This window comes from Electrophorus electricus, chromosome 7, assembly GCF_041902795.1.
Source record: "Electrophorus electricus isolate QZ-2024a chromosome 7, ASM4190279v1, whole genome shotgun sequence".
Classification (NCBI taxonomy): domain Eukaryota; kingdom Metazoa; phylum Chordata; class Actinopteri; order Gymnotiformes; family Gymnotidae; genus Electrophorus; species Electrophorus electricus.
In genome coordinates this window covers 35,483,687-35,503,818 of record NC_137503.1, presented here as the reverse complement: position 1 = coordinate 35,503,818, position 20,132 = coordinate 35,483,687, and the positions used below count along the sequence as shown (strand labels likewise).

The 20,132-nt window shown below is 40.1% G+C and overlaps 2 protein-coding genes and 1 long non-coding RNA gene across 4 annotated transcripts; 2 read left to right on the top strand and 1 right to left on the bottom strand.

Moving 5' to 3' along the window:
* Positions 1–61: 61 nt before the first annotated feature.
* On the top strand, positions 62–3,597 carry LOC145658765 (uncharacterized). The gene is made up of 3 exons (XR_014124622.1): positions 62–1,701; positions 2,472–2,506; positions 3,481–3,597. It is a non-coding gene; the product is annotated as an uncharacterized LOC145658765 (long non-coding RNA).
* Positions 3,598–6,533: 2,936 nt separating this feature from the next.
* Positions 6,534–11,871, bottom strand: pex3 (peroxisomal biogenesis factor 3). Of its 2 annotated transcripts, none has more exons than XM_027019321.3 (12): positions 11,710–11,871; positions 11,189–11,320; positions 10,993–11,074; positions 10,498–10,541; positions 10,291–10,412; positions 10,123–10,189; positions 9,930–9,984; positions 9,406–9,556; positions 8,299–8,369; positions 7,899–8,021; positions 7,716–7,812; positions 6,534–7,480 (listed from the first exon to the last, which is right to left on the bottom strand). In XM_027019321.3, exons 1-12 carry the CDS (start codon positions 11,780–11,782, stop codon positions 7,397–7,399), a joined length of 1,101 nt encoding a protein of 366 aa, XP_026875122.2. In that variant the 5' UTR covers positions 11,783–11,871; the 3' UTR covers positions 6,534–7,396. The 2 variants fall into 2 exon arrangements, with proteins under 2 accessions (XP_026875122.2, XP_081574255.1); XM_081718129.1 differs by having other exon boundaries at positions 11,189–11,291; positions 11,710–11,860.
* Positions 11,872–12,216: 345 nt separating this feature from the next.
* Positions 12,217–17,852, top strand: adat2 (adenosine deaminase tRNA specific 2). The gene is made up of 6 exons (XM_035523947.2): positions 12,217–12,513; positions 12,610–12,714; positions 13,141–13,291; positions 14,265–14,371; positions 17,486–17,558; positions 17,676–17,852. Exons 1-6 carry the CDS (start codon positions 12,415–12,417, stop codon positions 17,783–17,785), a joined length of 645 nt encoding a protein of 214 aa, XP_035379840.1. The 5' UTR covers positions 12,217–12,414; the 3' UTR covers positions 17,786–17,852.
* The last annotated feature ends 2,280 nt before the right edge of the window (positions 17,853–20,132 follow it).

The window sequence follows — 20,132 nt, the reverse complement described above, 5'->3', positions numbered from 1 at the left end:
TTAATCTCAGTGATTTACACTCAGCTTTACATATAATATTTATAGCTCTAAGAATGCCAGTTTTGTAAGAGTTTCTAAAAAGCCTTCTTTATCTCCAAAGCTATGAAAGAGTTTTAAGTTGTTTTTTGTCTGGAAAAATGCCACCACTGAACAATCCCTCTTCTTACTTGCTAAGCCATCAATTAGGTTCCAGCCATGTGTCATCATGTTTGTTGCATTCACACATTAGTAGTAACTTTGTTTGGACTGTTCTCTTAATTCAGTTTGGAATCTCAAAAAGTCTGGCATGTGCCTTTGTTTATCAAGGACCTCAGCACTGGAAACTGGTTTATTTCAGTAGTCCATCCTGGAGGTGATAAAAGCAATACCGAATGGAGGGTTGTTTTTTCATGTACATGTTCCTCTAACTTTGGAAATGTAATGTGTTGGTAGTATCATTGGAGAGAGTTATATAATCACGGTCAATTATATCTAGATAAAATTTTCTTAAATCTAGTTGATGAAAGGGTTGGCATTGCATCAAGAGATATTCTACAGATGGAGACCCAGTTTCTAATGTTTCAAACAAGCCTACCCCTGCTCTGCACCTTTTCCCCCTACAACTTTTCTCCTTTTATTTTTGTCAGGTAAATAAATTGCAATTCATATTGGGTATAATTTATTTCAGTAGACTTATCCATTTTTACTGAAAAATTATGTCATGTACTCCTTGATATGGTTGAAAATATGTGCATTCAGTTGCTTATAAGGGTCAATGGCCAGTAGGAGAAATTCTTATAAATCACAATATAGATGTCGATGGGAAACTACTCATTTATTATGTTCCCTTTTCAAGGGTACAACAGTGCTGTGTGTATTAAAGATTTTTATTGTTTATATGCTTTATGGCCTGTTTGCTGCGTATTGTTCATTCTGTGAGGCTTGGAGTATTGTGTTGGGGGGAGGTGTTGTGGAGCCAAATAGCAGCTGGCAGAAAAGAGCTCCAGTAATGCTTCCTAGAGCACCTTGATGGAATCAGTCCACCAACCTCCACTCTGTTACTGTCCACGTCAGTCCTCTGATAGAGCTGGGTTTCCCAATCAGCTTATACAGATGTTTAGCTGCCTCAGCAGACCACTGCATAGCAGAGGACACTGGGCACATTCAACTAATAAAAACATATCATCTTATTATACATGTTTGTTTTAGGAAGAAAAGACAGCTCTGGCCTTTCGTATACAGTGCCACAGTCTAGCCAAGATTGTAGGGGGAAGACCCAATACACCAAGCCCAACATCAAAGCTGCTGACCCGAGATTGAAGATCCTTGCTTAGCTGGCCACCAATCATAGCAAATTACCAAGACTGGGTGAATTACCTGAAAGGTTTCTGAAAGATGTGAATGTAGCACTATGGATAATTACTACTGTTTCCATCACTGACACCAACCCGCTAATGTACACCACAGCAATGGTGATACTTGAACATAAACAAGATACAGTATCCTGCATCCAAAGTGTACTTTTGGTGGCAAGGTAACAGCATGAAAACAGATGATGGATTAAATAGTCCCTTGAGACTATAAGACCAGGTAGAAAAACCCATGCACTACCTGGATTGACTACAAGAATGCCTATGATCCAATGCCTCATACATGGATCCTGGAATGCCAGAGGCTGTATAACATCAACAGGACTCCAAGAGCCTTCCAAGGAGAGGGAAGGTAGGTAGAACAGAGAGGAATATACTACCATAAGTTAATGTTTCAGATGTTGAGGGCATTTACCTGATGCTTTTATCCAAAGCAACTTACAATTATGGCTGAATACATCTTGAGCAACTGTGAGTTAAGGGTGTTGCTCAGGGGCCCAACAGTGGCAACCTGGCAGTGGTGGTGCTTGAACTGGCATCCTTTTGATTACAAGTCAAGTACTTTAACCACTGAGCCAGCACTGCCCACTCACATTAGACTTCAAAGCTGCATCACTTACAATATTTCAAACACTACTGATGTCATTTCCAGAGTGATGAAAGTGCTGGGATTCGAGAAGAGCATCAAAATTCATGCAAAAGCATTATGCACCATTTACCATGAAATATGTCACAGTATGAAAATGTGTTTCCAGAGGTCGTGCATGCAGTGCCAAAGTAAAAAAAAATCTAAATTAACCTACATCAGGGTACAAATCCAATCTGATCACTTGAAAAGAACAGTGTGGATAATCATTTCAAAAGTTCTGATTTGAGAAGCAAATCTGATTTGCCTATAGTCTGAACATAGTATTTGACTTGACAGGCTTCCTTATTCAGTTTGGAAAGTCAAAGGCTATGTTCAGACCGCAGGCAAATCATTCTAATACTCCTCAAATTAGATCAGGAGAAACTCACATCCTGTGCTCCATTCAGGCCTATTTTAGCACTTCCACATGGTGATTTTAGGTACTGTAGATGTTAAATTAGTGTGTGAGACATGTCATCTTCCATTTTTTTCAGGCAAGCTGCAGTTCACATGGATGAGGTGACACTTGGTAAGTCTCTTAGCAGGTAGATATGCTTTGCCTCAAATTGAGCATAGCAAGTGTTGAGTGTACGAGGTAATGAAGCAGACACCGTTATGTCTATTAGTAACAGAGCATAGCTCATTCCTCTTGAGTGGAGCTTTGTTCCTGTAGTCTCTTAGCACCCATAGCTGTATGCAGTTTCCTAATAGAACATTGGCTTCTCTGTAGTAGCCAAGTAGGGTGGAGCTTGGTGATGCTATCCATAAACTGCTTTTACATCCAGCTAATCATATTTGAGCCTTTGTGATCAGGCTTTAGCAAGGGTCAGGGGGGGTTGTAATAAAGTACTTTGTAACCATAGTTCAGTCTGGGGAGATTATGTTGCAATTCACATTTGCCCTATTAGAACATGATTCCATTTTGACAAAAAAGGAGAGTGTAGAGTTGTCAAACATGCTCAATAACCCTCAGAGTTAAAACTCATGTCTACAATTTACCTCAAACTAGGCATAATTAAAATCGGCATTTCATTACAAGGACTGTCACTTGCCCTTTTATTGAAGGATTAAAGGCCATTTTATTCCCTTGTGCACTACATTTAGTAAATAGGAGAACAAACTGGGCTTAAGAATTGAGCTGGATGTTGCAGCTCTCCCTTGTGGTGCTTATACACATTGTGTTTGTACAGCTGAAATAGGAAGATTAGGGACCAGATACAGCTTTTTCAGGGAGATGCCATGTACAATATCAAAGTCTAGCCATACACCAGTATTATTCTTAGCATTCAAATTAGACTACTGCAGCATGTTAAATGAAGGCCCTGCCAACCTATTTATATTAAAAAAAAAAAAAAGCAGTATCCATTTCAGAAGTCTGTCTACCCATTTAGCAAAAAGCAGTCTACAAGCATGTTGCTGTGCTCTGAAGGCTCACAAGTGCACTTGAATTTGGGATTGATGCACCAAAAGCCTTGCATATGAATATGATTTTTATTTCATCAGGATTGAAGCCCAGTTGCTGAGCTTCAAGCCATTTCTATAAAGACAACTCCCCCACTGGACACCACAGCTGATTCAGGAGGAGCCTCCCTTTCTTCTGGTACATGTCTCCCTGGTGAGCAGAAAATGGGATTCGAGAAGAGCATCAAAATTCATGCAAAAGCATTATGCGCCATTTACCATGAAATATGTCACAGTATGAAAATGTGTTTCCAGAGGTCGTGCATGCAGTGCCAAAGTAAAAAAAATCTAAATTAACCTACATCAGGGTACAAACCCAATCTGATCACTTGAAAAGAACACAGTGTGGATAATCATTTCAAAAGTTCTGATTTGAGAAGCAAATCTGATTTGCCTATAGTCTGAACATAGTATTTGACTTGACAGGCTTCCTTATTCAGTTTGGAAAGTCAAAGGCTATGTTCAGACCGCAGGCAAATCATTCTAATACTCCTCAAATTAGATCAGGAGAAACTCACATCCTGTGCTCCATTCAGGCCTATTTTAGCACTTCCACATGGTGATTTTAGGTACTGTAGATGTTTAATTTGTGTGTGAGACATGTCATCTTCCATTTTTTTCAGGCAAGCTGCAGTTCACATGGATGAGGTGACACTTGGTGAGTTTCTTAGCAGGTAGATTTGCTTTGCCTCAAATTGAGCACTGACCACTTCCAATTTCACTAAGAGAAAGTTCTTCATCATTTTGTCTTCAGTCCTTTACACACTATTCAGTCTCATGGAGCCTGTTTGCCTTCTGATTTGGTTGATACAGTTGGGTGACAACAAAAACTGATTAGCACCTCTTTGTGTTAATGTGTAGATTTTAGACTTAGTAAAGAGGAGATCAGTGAGTTTAATTCAGTCTTCTGAAGTAGGGTAAAGGATTCCAGCCTCTGCAGTTTTCGCTATACTGCTCTAGGTTCACGTGGGCTAGAGTTCAGTATTGGATTATCTGAGGTTTCAGGAATACATTCATTTTTGTTTGGTGCTATTTACATTTTTCAAAATTTCACAGATGCTCTTATCTTATACATATAATGCTATGGCAGTATGTGTATGTAAACTGATAATGCTACATATGGTAGCTCTTATGAGAACTATGCACCTGCATTCAATTCAGAGCAAATCCATCCAGCAAAAGCAAACTAGCAAGAGAAAGCTAACCTTTAAAAGTTCTTAAAGGTAGTATTGCTAGACTTTTACATGTTAATTTAATGAGCCCAATTCTCCCTTATATAAGTTATGTATATTTCTAAATGGTATTTAAGACTAGGAGTCTTCAACAGGGTTATCACAGATGCTCATTAGACTTAAGGTCCAGACCCAACAGTTCTCTGTTCTGATGACTCTGCTCTTTTGACTAATGGTCAAAATAACAAAACAATTATAGAAATCTCATGCCACAAATATTGCAAAGAAAAAAAAAGCTCATATTCATTTTGAAACAACACAGTACTAATTTCAATTTAGGATGAGTCAAGAAATCAATATTTGGCGGAATAACCATGATTTTTAATGACAGCTTTCATGTGTCTTGGCATGCTTTCCACCAGTCTTTCACATTGCTGATGGGTAGCTTTACGCCACTCCTAGCACAGAAATTCCAGGAGCTCGGCTTTGTTTGATGGCTTGTGACCATCTATCTTCCCCTTGATCACATTCCAGAGGTTTTCAGTGGGGTTCAGTTCTGGATATTGAGCTGGCCATGATAGTGTCTTGATCTTGTGGTCCCTCATCCACACTTTGATTGACCTGGCTGTGTGACATGGAGTATTGTCCTGTTGAAAAAAACAATCATCAGAGTTGGGGAACATTGTCAGAGCAGAAGGAAGCAAGTTTTCTTCCAACACAGTTTTGTAAGTGGCTTGATTCATGTGTCCTTCACAAAGACAAATCTGCCCGATTCCAGCTTTGCTGAAGCAACCGCAGATCATCACCGATCCTGCACCAAATTTCACAGTGGGTGCGAGACACTCCAGCTTGTAGGCCTCTCCAGGTCTCCATCTAATCATTACATGACCAGGGGTTGGACAAAGCTGAAAATTGCACCCATCAGAGAAGATGACCTTACTCCAGTCCTCTATGGTCCAATCATTATGGTGTTTTGCAAACTTCAGTGTGGCTCTTCTTTGCTTCTCATTGATGAAAGACTTTTTTCTAGCTTTGCATGACTTTAGCCCTGCCCCCAAAAGCCTATTTCGAACCATCCTCGCTGCGCAATTCACCCCAGTTGCTGCATGCCAATCTGTTTGTAGGTCACTTGACATCATCTTACAGTTGTTAAGTGACATTTTAATGAGGTGGTGATCGTCACAGTCAGTAGAGAATCATTTCTGACCTCTGGCAGTCTGTAGCTGTTGTTGTTCTATGTGTTTGTAGCTTGAATTTGTTCTTATGAACCGTAGTTTTTGAAATTTTCAAGATAGAAGCAACCTGACGCTCACTGTATCCCTCTGCCAGTAAAGCTACGATTGAACCCTTCTTTTCCTCATTAAGAGCCTTTCTTTTCAACTCTTTTGGCATGGCCTGTAGCTGTAGTTTGACTACACTTACTTTATTAGTCCTAGCACTGCTTTTCCCATCCAGCTGGTTCTATAACAAGAGAATAGTGATGACAGCAGCAGAGGTTTTATACAGTTGCTCGTTAGAATAGGATTTTGTTGAGGTGATCACCTATTCAGCATCCCTTTAAGTAGAATGAGGTGTGTCTGTGAAGGAATTCAACAAACACTTGAATGGAATGGCTGCTGCACATGTGGAGATGCTGATTTAAGAAAAAATTGGAGTGGCCTCTTTTTTTCCAGAGCTGTATATATAATTTTTATATTTATATAGCACCTCTCAAGGAACCCAAGGTTGCCTTACAGTTAACACACACACACAGCTTTTACATCGTTACACACTGGTAAGAAATGGCAGCCAATTGTGCAGTGTACTCTCAAACAGAAACCTCAACCGCCTAGGGGGGTTGAGGGGACAACACCCAGGACAGAGCACCAGCCATCACTGGGCCCGCAGTCTCACACATGCACAAACACTCACATCAGGACAGAGCAGAATCTACCAGGACAACTTTTATTAGACACACAAACCATCTCTTTTCCATGTATCCAAACATAGTGATTTATACGATCTACAATACATATTTTGTTAATTTTATTTTTCTATGAAGGCATGATACATGACCTTCATAGGTGGCTAATGGACTTGGCTCTGATAGGGGTGCATTTCACCAATAAATCTCTAATATCACACGGGATCCTTCAAATTCAATTCTGTTTCCCTTAAGGAGGCTCTGAGACTTTGGTTCATTTTCTTTTATTTGTTCAAAAACAAATTAAATGATATATTAACAAATTTATATTATTTTATTTGATCAGGTCAGGTTTAGTTTAAAAAACATTTTACATGCTAAATTAAGTTTTACATGTGTACTACTATGTACATTGCATCTGCCATCTAAGAAAAAAGACGCTAGTATAGCATCTATGACAGAACATCACCAGAATAATTAAACTGAGTACTAATCCTAATTTAATCCAGTCCACTGATTCAGACAGATGAGTTAAGGGCAAGGAATACTCATCATGTGGGATAGCTGGAGTATGGAAGAGAACAAGTGTCGTATACTTAAAGTCCTCAAGAACACATCTCAGAAGGTCATTCTCTGATATAACTATAAAGACATCTGGCATTAAAATGACAAGAACTGGTACAAGTCTACATTGTCAGCTGCAGTTGAGTAAACCCCAAACCATGCAGCTGCGCACTTTCACTTCAAACAGCTCGGAGTCGGTCATGAGCCAGCATTCTACCACGCAGATGTCCCCGGTTTATGATATGTGAAGAAGGGAATGTTGTGCTGTGTCGCTCTTTTTACGATTCCTTGGGAGTCCACAGTAAACTCAGTAGTAGGTTTACTTGTGCAGATCGCAATGGCTGCTAAATGTCTCATAAACGTTGGCGGCAAACTCCTTCACTTGGTCTATCATCAGAAGATCCTGAAAGACAGAAGCGATAGCAGTCATTACAGATGAGGTTTCATGTTAAAGGCCTGTGCCCCAGCAAAATGACTGAACTTAGTGTAGCAGAAAAAGATCTGTAGTTTAGACAAGTTTTAACCTTTAACTTGAAACTTGACCAACGGACTGAAAATCCAAAAGTTACCCACTTTCATACAAGAAAACGTGAAAACAAAAGAGGGAAATTATGAAATCAGTGAGACTTCCAGCTTACCTGAACAAAGTGACTTGGTATTTCACTGCATATTGAGTGAATCTGTCCGTTGGCGATAGGAATTATTTTGGCAAGTGGTAGACTTACATGTGAGAGACTACAAGACAGCGAAAGGAAAAAATTAAATTACACCACCACAGGTGACCTTACTGAGGAAAAATATAAATTCATAAATATACCAACCCATCAGGTGAGCTGCAATGGGTGGAGTCTCCCTGGGAGGGTTGGAAGAATTCTGCTATGTTGTCAAGGAAACGGCTGAAACCTCGGCTCAGGCAAGTGTTGAGTACAGTATTGAAATCTGGGCTGGAAGAGCAGACATTAGCAATGAACAACACAGTCACTGTAACACTAACGCAGTACTCAGAGTGACCTCACAGTCACCGAGATACTAATGCAGTGCTGTGACTTTGTGTGCTACTTTATCTACAAACACTATTATTATTATTATTCATTATTATCATCATCATCATCATCATCATCATCATAATAATATAACTAATATTTAATAATAATAATAATAAAAATAATAATCTTCCTTCTTCATATTATTATTATTATTATTATTATTATTACTACTTACCTATCAAGCATGTCCCTGGTTTCATTTAGGAGCTTTATTGTTGTGATATCATTTCCTGTGAGACCACTGGCCTGTAAAAACAAATATGTTGTTTTATGCTTAGTGAATAGAATCAAATGCAAATCTAACAAAAACTCACCAAAAAACCCTAACAGTCCTAACTTTATACACCAAGCATATATTTTAAGTCAGAAGTATAGAGTACATATCCTAACCACCTAAGTATAGAGTACACCTATCCTAACGAACCTCAACATGATCCAAGTGTGTGTTGCAGTTTCATATGTTCCAACAGGGGGCAACAATGCGAATACTTCTTAAACAAAGAAGAACTGAAGAATATCAAAAGAGAACTTGTACGACCCCTGCATATGCCTCAGTAAAGAGAAAAAAATTGCAAACCTACATGTTAGAGAAGCCCAACAATACTGACCCTGACACAGTGAAAAGTTAAAATAACTGTGAGTTCATTTAGTTTGTGCAAATACTTTTCCATTTTTGGTGATTCAAAATATACAAAATTACGCATCCCTTTGAAGTGGACATTTTTCCAACCACACATCTTTACTGGTCATGCTTGCCATTTGTGGATGAATAGATGATCATTTCTGGCAGGTCGGGAAGGAAGCCGTTGTTCTGGGATCCTAAATCTCCCATTCCAATGGACCTACATTTGCATAGGCTTTACTTTCCATGGAATGCTGCTGTATGCTAACTGAGAATTCAGAATTTTCCGAGTTGAATTTTTCTGTTTCCCTGACCAGAGCTTTTGTGCACATTCAGGCAATTAAGGTTGGGAACAGCAGTTCACACACACACACACACACACACACACACACACACACACTACCCTAGCACTTGTCGGGCCATTGTGTGAATATGAAACACTTTTAAAATGGCTTTTATATCTTATACACAAAACCACAACTCAGAAAAGTCAGAGAAACTTCAAATTCCCAAAAAGGAATGGCAAGTTAGAAGACTGTAAAAGTGAATGTTTCCTACTCAGAATCCCATTTCTGTTCCCAGTTAGTTGCAACACAAGCAACAAGAGTAAATGTTCACCCTTACTGGGATCATGCTTTAGTTCTTAAGCCAGATGATTACCTGAGCAGCCAGTGTATTCTCCTCATCAGGCATCATATACCAGGAGAGTGGTCTGCGATTGTACGAGACACAGCGGTCCTCCACGAGCTGTCGGACCCGCACTACGTGCTGTTCAAGCTCCTGCAGAGATAGACCCTGTTTCAAAGAGACCCTGTCAGCACAGTGGAAGAGAGACTGCTGTTACTGTGCAGAGTTCAAGTTATATCAACACACCAACAGTACAAAACACATCTGTGATAACATGCCATGTAAAGGCAGTGGTAGCTCAGTGGTTAAGGTACTTGACTTGTAATCGGAAGGTTCAAGTCCGACCACTGCCAAGTCGCTTGTAAGTCGCTTTGGATAAAAAAAAGAGAGTCAGCTAAATGCCATTAATGTAAATGTAAATGTGTTTCACATTTACAAGACCAAACACCCTAATGTTCTAAAAGCTGGTTGTAGGTGACATACCAATATAACATTTCTTTATATACATCACTCACACACACACACACACACACACACACACACACACACACACTTACGGTCCTACGACTTCCTGTACAGCTTTCTTTACCACAGTTATCAGCGAGATAAGTCCTGTAGAAACAGGAAACACACTAAAGTAAACAGAAAATCCCACATAAAAACACTTTCAAAACCAATTCATCAGCTAAAGCTGGAAATAAGAATACTGATAAATGCTTCTTATTGCAGAGAGTCCACAGGTTGTCTTACCATCTCCCAGGAGGTGCTGGATACTAGACAGATACTGCTGCTGTACCTCTGGGGGCGCCAAGGGAGTCTAAGTGTTCACATATGACAGCTTATAAATCCTGCAGCTGGAAGCTGAAGATAAAAATAAACATGATTTCAAGTGACAACAGAAAAGGCTTGAAGACTTACTGTTCCATTTTTAGTCACAGAGTTGTCCAGGTACAGGTAGCCACCAATGATGTTGAGTTGTACGCGCAGCAATACCACCAGCATGCAAGCACTGTAAACAGCCACAATGCTACGAGTAAAACCTGCCGGGGAAGGACAGCAATCGTATGTCAGAATTTGACAAATCCTTAGATGTTTCTGCTAGTCAGATGATTAAACAGAACTTACTGATTATCTTCAGATCCTCCCAAATCTCAACTTTGTTTGCTGGCCTATGAAAGACATTCAGGTTAGTCATACCATTTCAGGTAAAAGCCCAGTGTATGTCTAGCAGTAAACTGCATCATATATCTGAAACATCGATGAATGCTTGATTAAACTTTTATCTGCCTGGACATCCCTGCTTGTAAGGTTGGAACAGGAATGGATTGTGATCAGACTGCACATCAATCAGCAATACACAAGCATTAAAGGATCACTGAATGAGCACTAAATGAGCATTAAAGGAGCTCATTACATATTTGTAACTGTTAACCAAAGAAAAAAAACTTAATGACACATTCATCTTAACACCTGTACAGGTGGCTTGTGTATAATAGACTGGTCTACACAATCCCTCGATCAAACTGTGAATCACCCAGTGTCTTCATATCACTAAGGACATGGTTTATGCAAAACAGAACCAATGTGTACATTCTCTCGTGTTTTCAGGGAAGGGCTCACTTGGATTTCAGCAGAGCTGTGAGGCTCTCCGAGTGCAGGTGGTGCATGATCGCCTCTCTGAGGGTAGGCAGCATCGACAGCACTGCAGGTAAAGACACATTCCATTTTCAGGGGAGGGGTAACAAACATGTTAGCAAAGATGCCGCTGGAATTCTGGTGAAAACGTAAACCCCATGTAAACCCTGCCGCCCCGTACCTGTCATGTTACACGTCCTCTGGTTACTTTCGAAGTGAAGCTGGCGGCGAGCCTGGGAGATGTACTCCACCGCCTCGCGCTCCTGCAGCTCCTGGATTTTTGCCTGGGCGTATTTACCGAGCAGGTACACACCTGGTGTACAGGTGTATAAGGTTGGACTGTACGTTAGTGTGCGTGCTTTAATTAGTATGGCAAACATGACGAGAAGTCTCGCCAAGACTACTTGGATAAAACCAAATACACCAGCTGACACCATCACGGGTCAGCCAGGCAGTTAGCTATCCTAACCTAGAGAACTTAAACTAGGCGACATGTTAGCAGACAATAAAACATACAATTACCGCTATTAATAACTACTATACTAACACATCTGATCCAAATAAGCTCAGATCAAAAACTAATTATGCACAGAATTATGTCTGTCTTTACTAGCTAGCTAGCATATGAAGCTACAAGACTTAACACGGGCGCTAACAGTATGAGATTTTAGGTTGTTTTCGATCATCGGGTGCTAAAGCTACCTCCAACGAAGGCGCCGGCGAAAATAAATTTCCTCTTATGGCGTTTAATAAAACTCCACACAGAAGATAACATTTTACAATAAACTGGAAAGCATAAAAATTGCAAAAGTATCTCAGATGAACGCTTGCTGTTCAGACAGAACTAACAGATCCTCCGACTACATGTTGTACGAGATTACCATTTTGGTTGCCAGATGACGACAACCTACATTAAACAAAGTTATTGTTTGTGTGTGTGTGTGGGGAGGGAGTGTATATTGTACATGTAATGATTGGAAGACAATAAAATAAGAACACAGATGTAATAGTACACTGATAACATTCCAGGGTCAAAAATATAGCTGATGCATTACACTGCTTACACCATCAATGATTGGTGGTTTGACTCAAAGTTTTAACTATTTCAAGGTCTCTTCATTCGGGGGATTTTTCTCAATCAGGCAACAAGGAGACGCTCCTTTCCCAATCGATTATGTTGTTTCGTTTAGCTGCCCTGTTTGGTCCATCGTCTATTATGTTCCCCCAGACTGGGACCACGTTAAAGCCACGTTTACTAACCTAGCTGGCTGATCTAATATTAAACCCACGTTTACTAACCTAGCTGGCTGATCTAATATTTCGGGCGCTTTGTTCGTCCGCTGGAGGCTTGTTCTCTTATTAACACGTTCGCTTCTCCGCCGTGTCTTATAAACACGCAGCTCCAAGATGACAGCGGGCAGCGCTGGAGGAGATCTGATAAATGGAAAGCTTTTACAGCCTTGTGACAGTGACATTGGGAGCTGGATGGCAAAAGCGTTTGATCTGGTATTACTGGGTTAGCTGTGTCCGCTGGACTATAAGCTTTACTTCATTTAAACTCAAGAGTTGTAATTTTAAAAACATGTTTAATGTATTTAACAGGCAAAAGATGCTCTTGAAAACGGTGAAGTACCCGTTGGATGTCTCATGGTGTACAACAACGAGGTTTTAGGAAAAGGAAGAAATGAAGTAAATGAATCCAAAAACGTAAGTAACATTAACGTTAGCTATTTTGGCGAACACTGCTAAAGACACACACGTGTTCATGTCCAATAAGTAAGATAATGTCCCGTGCTGTAGGACAGTGCCTCAGGTTTAAGGACACGTGTTCGTGTAGACGGATGTGTGTGTGTATGTGGTGTGACCAAGGCCACACGGCGTGCTGAGATGGCTGGTTGTGTGTGTGTGTGTGTGTGTGTGTGTGTGTGTGTGTGTGTGTGTGTGTGTGTGTGGGTGGGTGGGTGGGTGGGTGTGGGTGGGTGGTGTGGTGTGACCAAGGCCACATGGCTTTTGTGTGTGTGTGATGTGACCAAGGCTACATGGCATGCTGAGATGGCTGATGTGTGTGTGTGTGTGTGTGTGTGTGTGTGTGTGTGTGTGTGTGTGTGTGTGTGTGTGTGGGGTGTGACCAAGGCCACACGGCATGCTGAGATGGCTGCACTGGACCAGGTGCTGGACTGGTGCCGTGCCCAACAGTTGGATGCCGCAGGGGTCTGGGAGCACATGGTCGTGTATGTGACAGTGGAGCCCTGTGTGATGTGTGCAGCTGCGCTGCGGCTGCTGCGTATCCTTAAATTCTGTTCCTGGAAACATGTTTAGTTTACATAACTTGTGGTTTTGGAATCTTTCATTTGTATTTGTTTCTTTTCTTTTGTGATCAAATGTTATGTAAAAATGTACATATATGTTTAACGGCATAAATGGCCCTTTTTTTAAATGCATGAAACACACTAGCACATTTCTGATACTTTTTATTATCCACATTGAAAAACTGGCATTTAAGATTATTAATTGAAAAATTGCTTGTGCATTTTAATTACATAGTTACAATAGTATGCCAGAGTAGTTATTTATATTTTAAGCAGACAATATTTAACAGTCCATCTATCATGAATTGAGTTCTTAAAAGACAATAAGTTACCTTTTTTAAATAACATAAAACAAAAACTATATAGATACCTCAAAATTAAAATGCCAATGTGAGTGCTGCCATAAACGAGCGTGTAGGAGAACTACACACTAGAGACACTAGAATCCTGTATCATCCACAATCCAAAGTGGTTGGTCGACTATCAGGGTGAATTCATTCTGTCACTTTGTAATGGCTTTTGCATTATGTCTATGTAATGATGGTTGATGGTCGATCGCATGTTGTCAAAAGCACAACATTGACGTTTTCACATCTTTTAAATCTATTGCCAAGCACTATATGTGGGTGTTACCCAATTGTGTAAAATTATTTTCTTAGTCATTATTGAAGAAACACAAAGAGGGATCAGAATTAGAGTTTATTTTATTGTGATAAAATGTACATGGCTTTAAAAGCTTGTTGTTTTCATTAAAGTAAAATGAAAAATGTAATTATAAAATGAATTGCACCAAAAATTGTAATTGAAAAAGGAAAAATGTAATATAATTGACATGCACAATGTTTTATATATTTAAAATTTTGTGAGTGTTTTCCATTTTAAACATTTGGAGTTAAGGACAGAAACTTTCACAGCAAGCTGAAGTGGTCACCCTTGACTTAAACATAGATGTACCACTCGTCGTGTTTGGGTGTAAGAATGAACGGTTTGGAGGCTGCGGTTCAGTGTTGGACATATCCACAGCTGATCTGCCACACACTGGAACATCCTTCAAGGTAACACAGCCATATTCTCAGCCTTATTTACTAGTCTTTTATTCTAATGTTGTACATAACATGTTTTAAAAAAAAACAGAAAACAAACAAAAATATCCAAAAATACTTTATGAATTCTTAATGGTTATAATTCTTGATCATGAAGGTTTTCCTTCTTGGTCAAACCTGCATGACCTTTTTAAGTCTTCACTTAAACTGGTGAATCAGCTTATTCTGATGGGCTCCAGAGACCTTGATGCTAATGCCTTGTATAAATTTAACACCGAAATGTGCCTAGAAGGTATGTGTGATTTCAGACATGAGGGCTGCTGTTAGACAGCCACTGTCCACTGGCTAAGGGTCGACTCTGGAGTTAACTAGATACCTGAACATGTGTCTGCTGACCTGTCAGTCGCCTCAGCTGTTGGTAAAAAGTCTCTCATCTCTCTGACTGTACCTAAGAGGACATTCAGTCCCCAGTCCCAGCCTGTACCCTGCCCTCAGCAGGCATTGTGGGACATGCTACCAGCCTTAGGTGATCAAAGCTTAACAATTAAGAAAACCAAGTTTCTCTTACACCTTGCTGGCCATGAACACTAACTGCCAGGTTTTCTATTAATTATTTTATCTAAAATAAGAAAAAAAGTTTATTGCAAATAATACAGGTTGTCATAGACCACTTCATTGATGAATGTTGAAAAGCAGACACATGTTACCAAAGTAAAAACCTAAAGGATCTTTGGGTCCTATAAGAAGTAGCATAATTTATTCCCTCTTTCAACAATATGGAAATATTTGCTTCATATAAATTATTGGGAAGTGTCTTAAGACCTATTTGAGTGAGATTAGTTTTACATGGGAGGACGGTCTGTTACGCTCTGTAAAATGAGCCATAAAAATAACCATGTTATATTAATGAAAAATAACCTTGTTATATTAATCCCTTACGAATCTCCATGTCAGTAAATATTTTGTAATATTCTGTGGAAAATGAGCTTTTGTGCTTCTTCTCAAGCAAGGAAGTGTTGGAGGAAACGTTTACTTGCATTATAAACTTTGACTTTTGTCTGCCAAAGCCCTTCTCAGAGGAGAAGCACCTGTGGCAGGATTAGATCAATTCTACTACAGGTGAAGTAACCTGTTTATGTTAAAACCAAAGTTATAATGGTCACAGATGTTTGTTTATTATTACACAGATTATTTTGTGTGACACCAGTGCGTAGATCTCTGTCATTTATACCAGGATTTCATCCCATGCAAATCCTCCATAAATATTAGACGTCCTGTGGTAATAATTACGTTACCCCACATTTCTGTGTAAAACTAATCCCATCCGAATCACGCTTTATTCATAATAGATTCATTTATCATCCTCAGCCTAATGGGAGCCATCTTATTGTGGAGGAAATTTCACCCTCAAACTGCTTTGCCTGATGGGAAAACCTGAAGAGCAGTTAGTTGTTGACAGAATGCAGAATCCAGGCCATTTTTACTGGTCACAGAACATTTTAGGAGGTCAAGACTGCATAAAAATCATTATAATCCAAATCATTAAGCCTAAAATTTTATAAAACACAATTCTGAGAAGCAAAGTAATCATTAATCTCCTCTGGATCAGTGACGGAATCACCAGATTGTGATCTGATCTTGTGACTTGTGTGTTTATCTTGTCTTCCTCTTGACCGTCTTTTCAACAGCCTCTCGGGTTGGTCTCTGATCTCAAATTGCTTCAAAGTGCTACGAGATTTTCAGCTTGCTTAGTAAGAATTTGTGGATCTGTAACCATAGAAACAAGAAGAAATGGGATAGTTTTACAAAGAGTGTCAACACCCCTAGTTTTACAAGTGAATGGTGCCTGATAAACTTGAGGAACCCAGTTAGCCATAAATTTGTGTTGTTCATTAATGCAAGTTTACTCAGGTAAAGTATCAGCCTTGATCAACAGGTGTGTGTGTGTGTGTGTGTGTGTGTGTGTGTGTGTGTGTGTGTGTGTGTGTGTGTGTGTGTGTTTCCTCAAGGTAAAATGTATCATGCATTTCAAAATGTGTTGGTGCCATTAGTTACCCCCCCCCCCCCCCCCCCCCCACGAAAAACACAGGACCGCTACACACAGCAAAATGTGAAATCTAAGTAACCTTCACAGTTTTGGTGTACTATGTGGTCGAGTATGGTATCAGAAAACTATATATGGACATTCAGCAAAACAGCCCGATATCTTATACATATAGTTCTATTAAGAGTGAATTGTTATAAATTAAGGCAATTATTTCCTAAATAATGTAAAGGAAAGAGAAAAACCCTGTGTTGAACAGAGGGCAGTGTTTTAAGGCTCATTCCGCTTCAGTGTCAGTAAATGCCATGGTTTCTGTGGGTTTCTGAGGTAGAGCCAGAGTTGACCCTCACGCGGACCACAACGTTTCTCAGGGAACTAGAGAGAAAACGGCTCCCCTCTTATTCTCCCACTGCTCACGTCACATAGTGTTTATTTTGCTGTTTCATTACCTCAGCTTTATCTGGAGCAACAGACACTTTGTGGACCTTACAGCCCCTCCTAAGTCGTAGAATCTGTTATAAACGAAATGCATTCAGATGATGGTAGTGCAGGGATTTGCTCCCCCCAGTTGTTTTCGACATGAGAACACGAGGACCGTTAATGATTAATTGCTCTGAAAATGGGCGTCACCTAGTAGTTCAGCAGTCTGGCCCAAAACCAGTACCATTGGTCTTCTTTTTTTCCTCCTTCTGGAATGTCAACTAGTTTAATGTTACAGTGATGTGACGATTGTAGTTCCCTTCTGCATGTCAGCGAGTGCTGCTTCATCAAATCTAATTAGCCAATTAAAGCTAATTAGGGCACGCCCTCCTTCAGGCCTCCTTCTCTCTGTGAGCACCTGTAGTGTTGGAAGGACTCTGCTCTAGTTTGTCAAACCTTTCCTTTATGGTGGTGGGATCTTGTCCAAGATCCTCCCCCTCCACATCAGGATGTTTGTCACCTGGACCTCAGGAAAAACACATCTAATCCATGTACCACTCTCTAGCGCCCCCACATGTAGGGTAGGTTTAACAGTGTTTCTAATATGGGTCAATTTTAAACTTTTTTTTTTTTTTTAAAGATTCCTTTATGTTCTGTTGCAGTGTATTCGAGGACACCGAGCAGAAGAAGCTGTGGAAATGCTCAAAATATTTTACAAGCAGGAGAATCCAAATGGTAACCCTGTCAATGAACCAATGGTTCATATTTCTGTAGAAGATTTTGTAACTGAAAGATTTACTGTTCTTTCTTTCTTGTTTTCTTTCATGGATCAACACATTAAATATATTGAAGCTCCAAAGCCTAACGTGAGGAAATGTGAAGCCTCACCAGAAGGGGGCTCTGTTGTCATACAGAAACAATCCCCAGAGGAAGACGGACTTAAAATGGCCACTTCAGATTGAAGGGGGAAAAACAACCACTTTCTCTGTAACTGAAGTCAAGCTGACAGACTAAACCAATATTCAGGTTGCTGTGATGTTTGATTTCGTTGCCTCTCAAAAATCTAATGATTCTTCCAGTGGGTTTTTTTTTAGGTTTTTTTGCACTGGGCTCTAACTTTATGCAGGTTTTAGTCGAGGCCATGTAACGTCATTGGTCACACTTGTCATATATGATAAGCAGATGTCTAGGCCTTCCCTTCACCGTGGCCTTCCAGGGCAATGGCAAGGCTAGCTGCTAGATGTTTGTTTGACGCAGACACAGGGGGTGGGCCTGCATTCCTCTCCAGCCTGTCCACCACATGTCCTCACGTAACCCAGCTCCAGTGCTGTGTCTGAGCTCATCACTTCTGCTGTGGGAGCAGGTGTTCGGCCTTGGTTGGGGGGATTCCCCCTTCCTGCTGTGGCTGGTTGATGAGTTCTGTCATGGCCTTTAAATGCTTTGGTAATGTGTTCATAAAGCTGTAAGTCTGTGTTTCTTAATATAGATCCTGGCCTACCTTTGCCTTACACAGATTTACATGCAAATAACCTGATATAATTACCAAGCCCTTTGCTAGCTTATAGTGGGTGTGTTAGAGGAACTCTAAAACAGGCAGGTTAGGGGCAAACGAGGACTTGAGAAACAGTCCTATGTGCTGATCATAAGGACTAAAGCAGACTCAGTATGGTGGTGTTGGCGTGTTTCTGGGCGATAATTCACATGGTGCAATAAGAAATTGGTAAGCAACATTTTTTTATAAAGAATAATGCAGGTTTCAACGTGTGTGTGTGTGTGTGTGTGTGTGTGTGTGTGTGTGTGTGTGTGTGTGTGTGTGTGTGTGTGTGTGTGTGTGTGTGTGTGTGTGTGTGTGTGTGTGTGTGTGTGTTATCTTAAATGCTTCTGTTTTTTTTTTAATGTCTCCTCAGTTCCTGGTAACATTTTCACACGCATTGTTATTTTGGCAGAAGGGTGTGTGCTTTATTATTTTGTGATGAATGGTGTGGCACTGAATACAGCTGTCTGTCATTTCTTTTTTGTAAGTGAGCATAGATCATTTTCTTAGGAATGACAGACCTTCAGAGATCAGTGGTGTGAACAGAGCACAGTCTCTTCCTCTTGTTTTAAAGGCTGACCAGGTGATCTGGTCGAGGCTATACCCCATGGCTGGGCCAGAAACCTGCCGCTATTGTGCCCAGGAGTGAGTCAGCAGGAAGAAGGAACACAGCGTCAAAACAAACCGAATCTGTCCGTGCTGCTCCAGCTCCCTGCACTCGGCCAGTTTGGGCCATAAGTAAAAGTGTTTGCATGAATCTGAAATGTGCAGGTTTAGATACTTTTGTACTGTATAAAGAAAAACCTAATTACAGACTTTTAAGCTTGGCACATTAAAAAAAGAACAAATATTTTGAACCAAATGACTTCATTAATGACTAATATCAATGATTTATAATATCATTGAAAATAAATTTCAGTAAACTAATTTCATAATTCTTCTGTTGCTTTCTAGTACTGGTTACTCAAACTTAGCCACCAAATTGAATTTGTCTTACAAAGATTTGACATCTTTCAGATTGTTATTCCTGTAATGATCCTGTGGTTAGGCTGCAGAAACTTGCCTAGCACACGAGGACTGTTTTGTATGTAATATAATTCCTTCCCATTTTTCTCTTCATCCTGGGGGGGTGTCACTTCTCCGCACCGACAGCGCTGGGTTTTCACCTCTGTTTTTGCACCTGCTGAATGGCATGTTTGGCACTCTGATTTCGTGTTCGCTGATGGAAGATTGCTTTGCAGAACCTCTAAGACAGGTGTGCTAGTGTGTTGCTGGGAAGTGTGCTGCTAGGAACAGTTCAGGTATACGTCCCTTAAATACATTCTTTACCATTGCTAGAATGATTTGTTCCCTCAGAAGTACAATACTAATGCATCCTGTACTAATGCATCCTGTACTAATGCATCCAATACTAATGCATCCAATACTAATGCATCCTTCAGCTCGTGTTCAGTTTGTCACCTCTACGTAAGGCAACGACAGCATTAATGAGAAGAATGCAAAGTGTCAGGTGCAGAAAAGGCACTGATGGAAACCACAGAAACACACACATACTCCTGAAAACATGCATAAACAATTATAAAGACTACGTGCCAAATCATACAGGCTTAATATAATGTAAATCTTTCCAGAAACCTCAACCAAACAATAGAATAAAGCAATACAACAGTCAGTGATATCTATCTATCTATCTATCTATCTATCTATCTATCTATCTATCTATCTATCTATCTATCTATCTATCTATCTATCTATCTATCTATATAATCTGCTCT

Coding starts and splice junctions, on each gene's coding strand:
- pex3 (XM_027019321.3), bottom strand. CDS start 11,782: ATGTTATCTTCTGTGTGGAGTTTTATTAAACGCCATAAGAGGAAATTT. Junction 8,022..8,298: donor ACCAGGGACATGCTTGATAG/GTAAGTAGTAAT, acceptor CTGCTCTTCCAG/CCCAGATTTCAATACTGTAC. Junction 7,481..7,715: donor TACCAAGTCACTTTGTTCAG/GTAAGCTGGAAG, acceptor TCTGTCTTTCAG/GATCTTCTGATGATAGACCA.
- adat2 (XM_035523947.2), top strand. CDS start 12,415: ATGACAGCGGGCAGCGCTGGAGGAGATCTGATAAATGGAAAGCTTTTA. Junction 12,514..12,609: donor TGGCAAAAGCGTTTGATCTG/GTATTACTGGGT, acceptor TGTATTTAACAG/GCAAAAGATGCTCTTGAAAA. Junction 12,715..13,140: donor AAGTAAATGAATCCAAAAAC/GTAAGTAACATT, acceptor GGTGTGACCAAG/GCCACACGGCATGCTGAGAT.